This window comes from Mustelus asterias, unplaced genomic scaffold, assembly GCF_964213995.1.
Source record: "Mustelus asterias unplaced genomic scaffold, sMusAst1.hap1.1 HAP1_SCAFFOLD_364, whole genome shotgun sequence".
Taxonomy (NCBI): domain Eukaryota; kingdom Metazoa; phylum Chordata; class Chondrichthyes; order Carcharhiniformes; family Triakidae; genus Mustelus; species Mustelus asterias.
Window position 1 is genome coordinate 83792 of NW_027590322.1, and position 14368 is coordinate 98159.

The following is a 14368-nucleotide window of genomic DNA, read 5'->3' on the forward strand; positions in this document are numbered from 1 at the left end:
GGGGTGAGCCACTCCCTCCCGCCGGTGCGGTTGGGGTAGGGCCGCCCCCCTTGTCCAGGGGGTGGTGTGGGGCCGCCCCCTCCCACCCAAGGGGGAGGGGGGGTGGGGTCGGGGTCGCCCCCTCCCGCCCGGGGTTGGGGGGGGATTGGGCCGCCCCGTTCTGCCCTGGGTGGGGTGGGGGTGGGCCGGCCCTCCCCTCCTGCTCCTGGGGGGGGAGAGATGGGCTGGCGCTCCCCTCCCACTAGGGGGGGGGGGGGGGGGGGAGTGGGGTTGGGCTGGTCCTCCCCCATTGCCCTGGGGAGTGGGCCGGCCCTCACCGCATCTCACCCTCACCCAGAAACTGCCCCTCACCCTCACCCAGAAACTGCCCCTCACCCTCACCCAGAAACTGCCCCTCACCCTTACCCAGAAACTGTCCGTCACCCTCACTCTATCCCAGAAATATCTCCATTCCCCCCCAGACTCTGTCCCACCCAGAGACCACACTGCAGACCCTGTTCAATGGACCCCATCCCACCCGGGGAGGGTGGGCCGACCCCATCCCGCCTGGGGGGGGGGTGATCCGCTCTCTCCCGCCCGGGGTGTTGGGGGGTGGGCTGGCCCGCCCCCTCCCGCCCCGGGGATTGGGGGGGCGCCCCCTCCCGCCTAGGGGGGGGAAGGTGGAGCTGGGGCCGCCCGGGGCTGGGGTCCGCCCCCTTCACCCGGGATTGGGGGGTGGGACGCCCCCCGCCCCCTTCGCCCAGGGTTGGGGGTGGGCCACCCCGTCCCACCCGGGTTGGAGGGGTGGGCCGGCCTTCCACTCCCGCCTGTGGAGGGATGAGCTGTCCCTCTCCTCCTGCCCGGGGGGTGGGCCGGCTCTCTCCTCTGCCCGGTGGGGGGGCGGCGGCCTTCCCCTCCCGTCCGCACGGCGCCCCTCCCTTCTGCAGGGGGGCCCTGCCTGGGGTTGGCCCTCCCCTCCAGGCACCATTCCTACATCCGTTTCACATGCTTTTTGCTCACAATCCAGCCCTCTCCTACCCCGACCTTGCCGAATGTTTTCCCTTTACCTCTTTCTCTCCACAGATGTGACTGATGAATGATCCGGACGCTGGACTTGATGATGGGCCCAAGATGGCCGCCACGCCTTTGGGCAGAATCTGGCACACTGTAAAAGAAGGTAAGTAGATGGAGAGGAATCCTGTGAGGGTGAGGATGATAAAGGTGAAGATGATAAAGAGTTCTCACATATGATCAGTCCGGTGTTGTTGAATAACAACAAATCTACCTTGAATTTATACACATACATTGCCTTTAACAAAGTGAAACATCCTATGACACTTCAGAGGAGTAGAACCTGTCAAAGCTTAACACCAAAACATATCCAGAGATATCAGGGCCGCTGAACAAGAGGTTGGTCAAAGGGTTTAAGGAGAACCGTTAAAGCGGAGGAAGGTGATGTGGCGGAGAAGTTTAGGGAAGGAATTCCAGAGTTCAGGGCCCCAAGCAGCTGAAGGTATGGTCAACAATGGTGGCGCGATGGGAATCAGGGGATGCTCGAGAGGCTGGAATTAGAGGAGCGCAGAGATCTTGGCGGGATACAGGTGGTTACCGAGATAGGGAGGGATGGAGGGGCTGGAGGAGATTACAGTGATAGAGAGGGTTGTAGAGGCTGGTGGAGGTTACAGAGATAGGGAGGGTAGAGAAGTCTGGTGGCGGATACAGAGATTGGGAGGGTTGTAGGGGCTGGAGGAGGTTACAGAGAAAGGGAGGGTTGTAGGGGCAGGAGGAAGTCTGCCATCAGACTTTTGAATGGACCTATCTCGCATTAAGTTGATCTTTCTCTGCAACCTAGCGATGACTGTCACACAACATTCTGCACTCTCGTTTCCTTCTCTATGAACGGTATGCTTTGTCTGCATAGCGTGAGAAACAATACTTTTTGCTGTATACTAATAATAAATCAAATCACAGAATGTTTTATTGCAGCTGTATTGGGCCTTGGTGAGACCACACCTGGATTATTGTGTGCAGTGTTGGTCTCCTTATCCAAGAAATAATTTTATCGCCATACAGGGAGTGCAGTGACTGTTCACTAAATTGACTCGTGGGATGGCAGAATAGCCATGAGAGATTGGGTGGAATGGGCCTGTATTCATGGGAATTTAGAACAATGAGAGGGGATCTAATTGGAACGTATAAAACTCTAGCAGGGCTGGACAGACTTGATGCAGGGATGTTGTTTACGAAGGCTAGGGGGTATCTCGAACAAGGGATCACAGACTCAGGATATGGGGTGGACTATCTGGGACGGAGATGAGGAGAAATGTCTTCACTCAGACAGTGGTGAATGTGTGGAATTCTCGACCACAGAAAGCTGTGGAGGCCAAATGACTGAGTATATTGAGGGAGGAAAGAGATAGATTTCTAACACCTAAAGGCATCAAGGGCTATAGGGAGAGAGCGGTGTTGAGATAGAGGATCAGCCATGATCATATGGAATGGCAGAGTGGGCAAGAAAGACCGAATGGCCTTCCTCTGCTCCGATTTCCGATATTTCATTCATTTTGCACAGGCAAAGCGAGAAATGCTGCTGAGGAGAGACCGACAGGCAGCGCTTAACAAGCGAGAAAGAAAGATCCGAGCCTCAAAATATGAAAGTGCGAGGAGGAGGAGGGGAGGAGGAGGAGGGGGGGGGGGGGGGGGCAGAGCGCAGGAGGGAATGCTTTAGATCCCTGGGACATTGAGGCTAATCCTGGGGGGTGAGGGGAGGGAGGGTATGGAACCGACAGTGGCTGGATGGTTCCCACATCAACAGAGCTGGGACAGACCGGGGCTGTTATAATATAGGAAAGGGTTTGAAATTGAAATTTGGCTGGAGGATGAGAACCAACAGAAGGCAGGAAGAAAAAGCAAAGGTGTAGAACGGACGGCGAGAGGAAGGTAGAGTTCGCATGAGAAATAGTACAGCGCTGGGTGGGGTCAGAGCAACAGAGAATACAGAAATAAAATCAGTCAGAAAGTAGCTTCAAAGCAAAGACCTGCGAACCCTGTGTGAGTTAAAGAATGAGTGTGGGCTGCAGGCTTTATGTTAGATGACATCGGAGAACTGGTTCTAAAAGGTGCAGAGAGGAGTCTAAATATCCGTGGATACATCAGTGAAGGATGGAAGGAAAGGGGGGCGGAGGAGAGGGTGCTGGGGGGGGGGGGGGGAGTGAGGTCTTGACAAAAATCATCAAGAACTATCAAGAATGATCAGAGTCAGACGCAGCCACAGACTGATTAGAATCAGGTGCAGACAGACTGATTAGAATCAGACGCAGACACAGACTGATGGGAATCAGACACAGACAGATTAGAATCAGACACAGACGGATCAGAGACAGACACAGACTGACTAGAATCAGACACAGACTGACTAGAATCAGACACAGAATGATTCGAATCAGACAGAGGCTGATGGGAATCAGACACAGACAGACTGCTTATAATCAGACACAGACTGACGAGAATCACACACAGACTGACTAGAATCAGACACAGACTGACTAGAGTCAGACACAGGCTGATCACAATCAGACACAAACTGATTAGAACCAGACACAGACTGATTAGAATCAGACACAGGCTGATTAGAACCAGACACAGACTGATTAGAATCAGACACAGGCTGATTAGAATCAGACACAGACTGATGAGAATCAGACACAGATGATGAGAATCAAACACACACTTTCGAATGAGACACGGACACAGACTGATTCAAATCCGTCACTGACTGATTAGAATCAGATACAGACTGATTAGAAACAGACACAGACTGATTAGAGTCAGACACAGACTGATTCGAGTCAGACACAGACTGATTAGAGTCAGACACAGACTGATCAGAGTCAGACAGACTGATTAGACCCTTCCACAGACTGATAAGAATCGGACACAGACTGATCAGAATTAGACAGACTGATTAGAATCAGACACAGACTGATCAGAATCAGACACAGACTGATCAGAATTAGACAGACTGATTAGAATAAGTCACAGACTGATTAGAATCAGACGCAGACTGATGAGAATCAGACACAGACTGATTAGAATCAGACACAGACTGATCAGAATCAGACACAGACTGATCAGAATTAGACAGACTGATTAGAATAAGTCACAGACTGATGAGAATCAGACACAGACTGATGAGAATCAGACACAGACGGATGAGAATCAGACACAGACGGATGAGAATCAGACACAGACTGATTAGAGTCAGACACAGACTGACTAGAATCAGACACAGACTGATTCGAATCAGACACAGACTGATTCTAATCACACACAGGCTGATGAGAATCAGACACAGACAGACTGCTTCTAATCAGACACAGACTGACTAGAATCACACACAGACAGATCAGAATCAGACACAGACTGATTTGAATCAGACACCGACTGATTAGAATCAGACACAGATGGATGAGAATCAGACACAGATGATGAGAATCAAACACACACTTTCGAAAGAGACACGGACACAGACTGATTCAAATCAGTCACTGACTGATTAGAATCAGATACAGACTGATTAGAGTAAGACAAAGACAGATTGGATTTAGACACAGACTGATTAGAGTCAGACACAGACTGATTAGAGTAAGACAAAGACAGATTGGATTTAGACACAGACTGATTAGAGTCAGACACAGATTGATGAGAATCAGACACAGACTGATGAGAATCAGACACAGACTGATGAGGATCAGTCACAGACTGATGAGAATCAGACACAGACTGATGAGAATCAGACACAGACTAATTGGAAGCAAACACACTGATTAGAATCAGACACAGGCTGACTGATATCAGACACAGATTGATTCGACTGAGACACGGACACAGACTGATTCAATTCAGTCAGTGACTGAAAAGAATCAGACACAGACTGATTAGAATCAGACACAGACTGATTAGAATGAGACACAGACTGATTAGAATCAGACACAGACTCATTAGAATCAGACACAGACTGATTAGAATCAGACACAGACTGATGACAATCAGACACAGACTAATGCGAATCAGACACAGACTGATGAGAATCAGTCACAGACTGATGAGAATCAGACACAGACGCATTGGAATCGGACGCAGACTGATTAGAACCCGCCACAGACGGATTAGGACCGGACACAGACTGATTGGAATCAGACACAGACACATTAGAATCGGACGCAGATGCAAATTGATTAGAATCGGACACAGACCGATTAGAATCAGACACAGACACCGACTGAATAGAATCGAACACTGATCGATGAGAATCAGACACAGACTGATTAGAACCGGACACAGACTGATTAGAACCGGACACAGACTGATTAGAACCGGACACAGACTGAGTAGAACCGGACACAGACTGATTAGAACCGGACACAGACTGATTAGAACCGGACACAGACTGATTAGAACCGGACACAGACTGATTAGAACTGGACACAGACTGATTAGAACCGGACACAGACGGAGTAGAATCAGACACAGAATGATTAGGATCAGACACAGACACATTAGAATCGGACGCAGATTCAAATTGATTAGAATCGGACACAGTCTGATTAGAATCAGACACAGACACTGACTGAACAGAATCGCACACTGATCGATGAGAATCAGACACAGACTGATGAGAATCAGAAACAGACTGATAAGAATCAGACACAGACACATTAGAATCGTACGCAGACTGATTAGAACCGGACACAGACTGACTGGAACCGGACACAGACTGATTAGAACCTGCCACAGACTGATCAGAATCAGACAGACTGATTAGAATCAGACACAGACTGATGAGAATCAGACACATACACAGACTGATGAGAATCAGACACAGACTGGTGAGAATCACACACAGACTGATGAGAATCAGACACAGAGACATTAGAATCCGACGCAGACTGATTAGAACCTGCCACAGACTGATTAGAATCAGACACAGACTGACTAGAATCAGACACAAGCTGACTGATGTCAGACACAGATTGATTCGAATGAGACACGGACACAGACTGATTCAATTCAGTCAGTGACTGATTAGAATCAGACACAGACTGATTAGAATCAGGCACAGACTGATTAGAATCAGATACAGACTGATTAGAATCAGACACAGACTGATTAGAATGAGACACAGACTGATGAGAATGAGACACAGACTGATTAGAATCAGACACAGACTGATTAGAATCAGACACAGACTCACTAGAATCAGACACAGACTGACTAGAATCAGAAACAGACTGACTAGAATCAGACTGTTTAGAATCAGAAACAGACTGATTAGAATCAGACACAGACTGATTAGAATCAGATACAGACTGATTAGAATCAGGCACAGACTGATTCGAATGAGACACAGACTGATGAGAATCAGACACAGACTGATGAGAATCAGACAGAGACTGATGAGAATCAGACACAGACTGATGAGAATCAGTCACAGACTGCTTAGAATCAGACACATACTGATTAAAATCGGACTTAGACTAAATAGTATCAGACACAGACTGAATAGAATCAGACACAGACGGATTAGAAGCAGGCACAGGCTGATTCGAATCAGACACAGACTGATTCGAATCAGACACAGACTGATTCGAATCAGACACAGACTGATTCGAATCAGTCAGACTGATGAGGATCAGACACAGACTGATTCGAATCAGACAGACTGATCAGAATCAGACACAGACTGATGCGAATCAGACACAGACTGATGCGAATCAGACACAGACTGAGGAGAACCAGTCACAGACTGATGAGAATCAGACACAGACGCATTGGAATCGGACGCAGACTGATTAGAACCCGCCACAGACTGACTTAAACCTGTCACAGACGGATTAGGACCGGACACAGACTGATTGGAATCAGACACAGACACATTGGAATCGGACGCAGATGCAAATTGATTAGAATCAGACACAGACTGATTAGAATCAGACACAGACGGATTAGAATCAGACACAGACTAATTGGAAGCAAACACACTGATTAGAATCAGACACAGACTGACAGGAATCAGACACAGGCTGACTGATATCAGACACAGATTGATTCGACTGAGACACGGACACAGACTGATTCAATTCAGTCAGTGACTGAAAAGAATCAGACACAGACTGATTAGAATCAGACACAGACTGATTCGAATCAGATACAGACTGATTAGAATCAGACACAGACTGATTAGAATGAGACACCGACTGATCAGAATCAGACACAGACTCATTAGAATCAGACACAGACTGATTAGAATCAGACACAGACTCATTAGAATCAGACACAGACTGATTAGAATCAGACACAGACTGATTAGAATCAGACACAGACTGATGACAATCAGACACAGACTAATGCGAATCAGACACAGACTGATGAGAATCAGTCACAGACTGATGAGAATCAGACACAGACGCATTGGAATCGGACGCAGACTGATTAGAACCCGCCACAGACTGACTTGAACCGGTCACAGACGGATTAGGACCGGACACAGACTGATTAGAATCAGACACAGACCGATTAGAATCAGACACAGACACCGACTGAATAGAATCGAACACTGATCGATGAGAATCAGACACAGACTGATTAGAACCGGACACAGACTGATTAGAACCGGATACAGACTGATTAGAACTGGACACAGACTGATTAGAACTGGACACAGACTGAGTAGAACCGGACACAGACTGAGTAGAACCGGACACAGACTGAGTAGAACCGGACACAGACTGATTAGAACCGGACACAGACTGATTAGAACTGGACACAGACTGATTAGAACCTGACACAGACGGAGTAGAATCAGACACAGACACATTAGAATCGGACGCAGATTCAAACTGATTAGAATCGGACACAGTCTGATTAGAATCAGACACAGACACTGACTGAATAGAATCGCACACTGATCGATGAGAATCAGACACAGACTGATGAGAATCAGACACAGACTGATAAGAATCAGACACAGACACATTAGAATCGTACGCAGACTGATTAGAACCGGAAACGGACTGATTAGGACCGGACACAATCTGATTAGGGCCGGACACAGACTGATTAGAACCTGCCACAGACTGATCAGAATCAGACAGACTGATTAGAAACAGACACAGACTGATGAGAATCAGACACATACACAGACTGATGAGAATCAGACACATACTGGTGAGAATCAGACACAGACTGATGAGAATCAGACACAGAGACATTAGAATCCGACGCAGATTGATTAGAACCTGCCACAGACTGGTTAGAATTGGACACAGGCTGATCAGAATCAGACACAGACTGATGAGAATCAGACACAGACTGACTAGAATCAGACACAAGCTGACTGATGTCAGACACAGATTGATTCGAATGAGACACGGACACAGACTGATTCAATTCAGTCAGTGACTGATTAGAATCAGACACAGACTGATTAGAATCAGACACAGACTGATTAGAATCAGATACAGACTGATTAGAATCAGACACAGACTGATTAGAATGAGACACAGACTGATGAGAATGAGACACAGACTGATTAGAATCAGACACAGACTGCTTAGAATCAGACACAGACTGATTAAAATCGGACTTAGACTAAATAGTATCAGACACAGACTGAATAGAATCAGACACAAACTGAATAGAATCAGACTCAGACGGATTAGAAGCAGGCACAGACTGATTCGAATGAGACACAGACTGATTCGAATGAGACACAGACTGATTCGAATCAAGCACAGACTGATGAGAATCAGACACAGACTGATGAGAATCAGACACAGACTGATGAGAATCAGACACAGACTGATGAGAATCAGACACAGACTGATGAGAATCAGTCACAGACTGCTTAGAATCAGACACATACTGATTAAAATCGGACTTAGACTGAATAGTATCAGACACAGACTGAATAGAATCAGACACAGACGGATTAGAAGTAGGCACAGGCTGATTCGAATCAGACACAGACTGATTCGAATCAGTCAGACTGATGAGAATCAGACACAGACTGATTCGAATCAGACAGACTGATGCGAATCAGACACAGACTGATGCGAATCAGTCACAGACTGATGAGAATCAGACACAGACGCATTGGAATCGGACGCAGACTGATTAGAACCCGCCACAGACTGACTTAAACCTGTCACAGACGGATTAGGACCGGACACAGACTGATTGGAATCTGACACAGACCGATTAGAATCAGACACAGACAGCGACTGAATAGAATCGAAGACTGATCGATGAGCATCAGACACAGACTGATTAGAACCGGACACAGACTGATTAGAACCGGACACAGACGGATTAGAATCAGACACAGACACATTAGAATCGGACACAGACTGATTAGAACCGGACACAGACTGATTAGAACCGGACACAGACTGATTAGGACCGGACACAGACTGATTAGGACCGGACACAGACTGATTAGAACCGGACACAGACTCATTAGAACCGGACACAGACTGATTAGAACCGGACACAGACTGATTAGAACCGGACACAGACTGATTAGAACCGGACACAGACTCATTAGAATCAGACACAGACGGATTAGAATCAGACACACACACATTAGAATCGGACACAGACTGATTAGAATCAGACACAGACTGATTAGAATCAGACACAGACTGATTAGAATCGGACACAGACTGATTAGAATCAGACACAGACACATTAGAATCGGACACAGACTGATTAGAATCAGACACAGACTGATTAGAATCAGACACAGACTGATTAGAATCAGACACAGACTGATTAGAATCAGACACAGACTGATTAGAATCGGACACAGACTGATTAGAATCAGACACAGACTGATTAGAATCAGACACAGACTGATTAGAATCAGACACAGACTGATTAGAATCAGACACAGACTGATTAGAACCGGACACAGACTGATTAGAACCGGACACAGACTGATTAGAACCGGACACAGACTGATTAGAACCGGACACAGACTCATTAGAATCAGACACAGACGGATTAGAATCAGACACAGACACATTAGAATCGGACACAGACTGATTAGAATCAGACACAGACTGATTAGAATCAGACACAGACTGATTAGAACCGGACACAGACTCATTAGAATCAGACACAGACGGATTAGAATCAGACACAGACACATTAGAATCGGACACAGACTGATTAGAATCAGACACAGACTGATTAGAATCAGACACAGACTGATTAGAATCGGACACAGACTGATTAGAATCAGACACAGACACATTAGAATCGGACACAGACTGATTAGAATCAGACAGACTGATTAGAATCAGACACAGACACTGACTGAATAGAATCGGACACAGATCGATGAGAATCAGACACAGACTGATGATAATCAGACACAGACACATTAGAATCGTACGCAGACTGATTAGAACCGGACACAGACTGATTAGAACCGGACACAGACTGATTAGAACCGGACACAGACTGATTAGGACCGGACACAGACTGATGAGGACCGGACACAGACTGATTAGGGCCGGACACAGGCTGATTAGGGCCGGACACAGGCTGATTAGAGCCGGACACAGACTGATTAGGGCCGGACAGAGGCTGATTAGGGCCGGACACAGACTGATTAGGGCCGGACACAGACTGATTAGGGCCGGACACATACTGATTAGGACCGGACACAGACTGATGAGGGCCGGACACAGACTGATTAGGGCCGGACACAGACTGATTAGGACCGGACACAGACTGATTAGGGCCGGACACAGACTGATTAGGACCGGACACAGACTGATTAGGACCGGACACAGACTGATTAGGACCGGACACAGACTGATTAGGACCGGACACAGACTGATTAGGGCCGGGCACATACTGATTAGGGCCGGACACAGGCTGATTAGGGCCGGACACAGACTGATTAGGACCGGACACAGACTGATTAGGACCGGACACAGACTGATTAGGGCCGGACACAGACTGATTAGGACCGGACACAGACTGATTAGAACCGGACACAGACTGATTAGGGCCGGACACAGACTGATTAGGACCGGACACAGACTGATTAGGACCGGACACAGACTGATTAGGACCGGACACAGACTGATTAGGACCGGACACAGACTGATTAGGGCCGGACACAGACTGATTAGGGCCGGACACAGACTGATTAGGGCCGGACACAGACTGATTAGGGCCGGACACCGACTGATTAGGACCGGACACAGACTGATTAGGACCGGACACAGACTGATTAGGACCGGACACAGACTGATTAGGACCGTACACAGACTGATTAGAACCGGACACAGACTGATTAGGGCCGGACACAGACTGATTAGAACCGGACACAGACTGATCAGAATCAGACAGACTGATTAGAATCAGACACAGACTGATGAGAATCAGACACATACACAGGCTGATGAGAATCAGACACAGACTGATGAGAATCAGACACAGAGACATTAGAATCAGACACAGACTCACTAGAATCAGACACAGACGGACTAGAATCAGACACAGACGGACTAGAATCAGACACAGACTGTTTAGAATCAGACACAGACTGATCAGAATCAGACACAAACTGATCAGAATCAGACACAGACTGCTTAGAATCAGACACATACTGATTAAAATCGGACTTAGACTAAATAGAATCAGACACAAACTGAATAGAATCAGACACAGACGGATTAGAATCAGGCACAGACTGATTCGAATCAGACACAGACTGATGAGAATCAGTCACAGACTGATTCGAATCAGACACATACTGATTAAAATCGGACTTAGACTGAATAGTATCAGACACAGACTGAATAGAATCAGACACAGACTGAATAGAATCAGACACAGACTGATTCGATTCAGACACAGACTGATTCGAATCAGACACAGACTGATTCGAATCAGACAGACTGATGCGAATCAGACACAGACTGATGAGAATCAGTCACAGACTGATGAGAATCAGACACATACGAATTGGAATCGGACGCAGACTGATTAGAACCCGCCACAGACTGAATTGAACCGGTCACAGACGGATTAGGACCGGACACAGACTGATTAGAATCAGACACAGACGGATTAGAATCAGACACAGAGTGATTAGAATCAGACAAAGACAGATTAGAATCGGACGCAGATGCAAATTGATTAGAATCGGACTCAGACCGATTAGAATCAGACACAGACACCGACTGAATAGAATCGAGCACTGATCGATGAGAATCAGACACAGACTGATTAGAACCGGATACAGACTGAGTAGAACCGGACACAGACTGATTAGAACCGGACACAGACTGATTAGAACCGGACACAGACAGATTATAACTGGACACAGACTGATTAGAACCGGACACAGACTGATTAGAATCAGACACAGACTGACTAGAATCAGACACAGACTGACTGGAATCAGACACATGCTGATTAAAATCGGACTTAGACTAAATAGAATCAGACACAAACTGAATAGAATCAGACACAGACGGATTAGAAGCAGGCACAGACTGATTCGAATCAGACACAGACTGATTCGAATTAGACACAGACTGATTCGAATCAGACACAGACTGATTCGAATTAGACACAGACTGATTAGAATCAGACACAGACACATTAGAATCGGACACAGACTGATTAGAATCAGACACAGACTGATTAGAATCAGACACAGACACATTAGAATCGGACGCAGATGCAAATTGATTAGAATCGGACACAGTCTGATTAGAATCAGACACAGACACTGACTGAATAGAATCGGACACTGATCGATGAGAATCAGACACAGACTAATGAGAATCAGACACAGACTGATAAGAATCAGACACAGACACATTAGAATCGTACGCAGACTGATTAGAACCGGAAACAGACTGATTAGGACCGGACACAGACTGATTAGGGCCGGACACAGACTGATTAGGGCCGGACACAGACAGATTAGGACCGGACACAGACTGATTCGGACAGGACACAGACTGATTAGAACCTGCCACAGACTGATTTGGACCGGACACAGACTGATTAGAACCGGACACAGACTGATGAGAATCAGAATCAGACACAGACTGATGAGAATCAGACACAGAGACATTAGAATCCGACGCAGACTGATTAGAACCTGCCACAGACTGATTAGAATTGGACACAGACTGATCAGAACCAGACACAGACTGATTAGCATCGGAGACAGACTTATCAGAATCAGACACAGACTGATGAGAATCAGACACAGACTAATTGGAAGCAAACGCACTGATTAGAATCAGACACAGACTGACTAGAATCAGACACAAGCTGACTGATATCAGACACAGATCGATTCGAATGAGACACGGACACAGACTGATTCAATTCAGTCAGTGACCGATCAGAATGAGACACAGACTGATTAGAATCAGACACAGACTGATTAGAATCAGACACAGACTGATTAGAATCAGACACAGACTGATGAGAATGAGACACAGACTGATTAGAATCAGACACAGACTGAATAGAATCAGACACAGACTGAATAGAATCAGACACAGACTGAATAGAATCAGACACAGACTGATTCGATTCAGACACAGACTGATTCGAATCAGACACAGACTGATTCGAATCAGACAGACTGATGCGAATCAGACACAGACTGATGAGAATCAGTCACAGACTGATGAGAATCAGACACATACGAATTGGAATCGGACGCAGACTGATTAGAACCCGCCACAGACTGAATTGAACCGGTCACAGACGGATTAGGACCGGACACAGACTGATTAGAATCAGACACAGACGGATTAGAATCAGACACAGAGTGATTAGAATCAGACAAAGACAGATTCGAATCGGACGCAGATGCAAATTGATTAGAATCGGACTCAGACCGATTAGAATCAGACACAGACACCGACTGAATAGAATCGAGCACTGATCGATGAGAATCAGACACAGACTGATTAGAACCGGATACAGACTGAGTAGAACCGGACACAGACTGATTAGAACCGGACACAGACTGATTAGAACCGGACACAGACAGATTATAACTGGACACAGACTGATTAGAACCGGACACAGACTGATTAGAATCAGACACAGACGGACTAGAATCAGACACAGACGGACTAGAATCAGACACAGACTGTTTAGAATCAGACACAGACTGATCAGAATCAGACACAAACTGATCAGAATCAGACACAGACTGCTTAGAATCAGACACATACTGATTAAAATCGGACTTAGACTAAATAGAATCAGACACAAACTGAATAGAATCAGACACAGACGGATTAGAATCAGGCACAGACTGATTCGAATCAGACAC

At 46.6% G+C, this 14368-nt stretch overlaps 1 protein-coding gene across 1 annotated transcript in view; it reads right to left on the reverse strand.

Annotated features, from left to right (window-relative positions):
• The window catches only part of LOC144486487 (glutamate receptor ionotropic, kainate 5-like), a gene marked incomplete at its 5' end in the record, with an annotated part of 457902 nt that overhangs the window by 82774 nt on the left and 360760 nt on the right, over positions 1-14368 (reverse strand). Inside the window, one exon of the mRNA XM_078204531.1 lies at positions 1047-1144. Coding sequence (XP_078060657.1) covers positions 1047-1144 — 98 coding nt within the window. The remainder of the gene's footprint in view (positions 1-1046; positions 1145-14368) is intronic.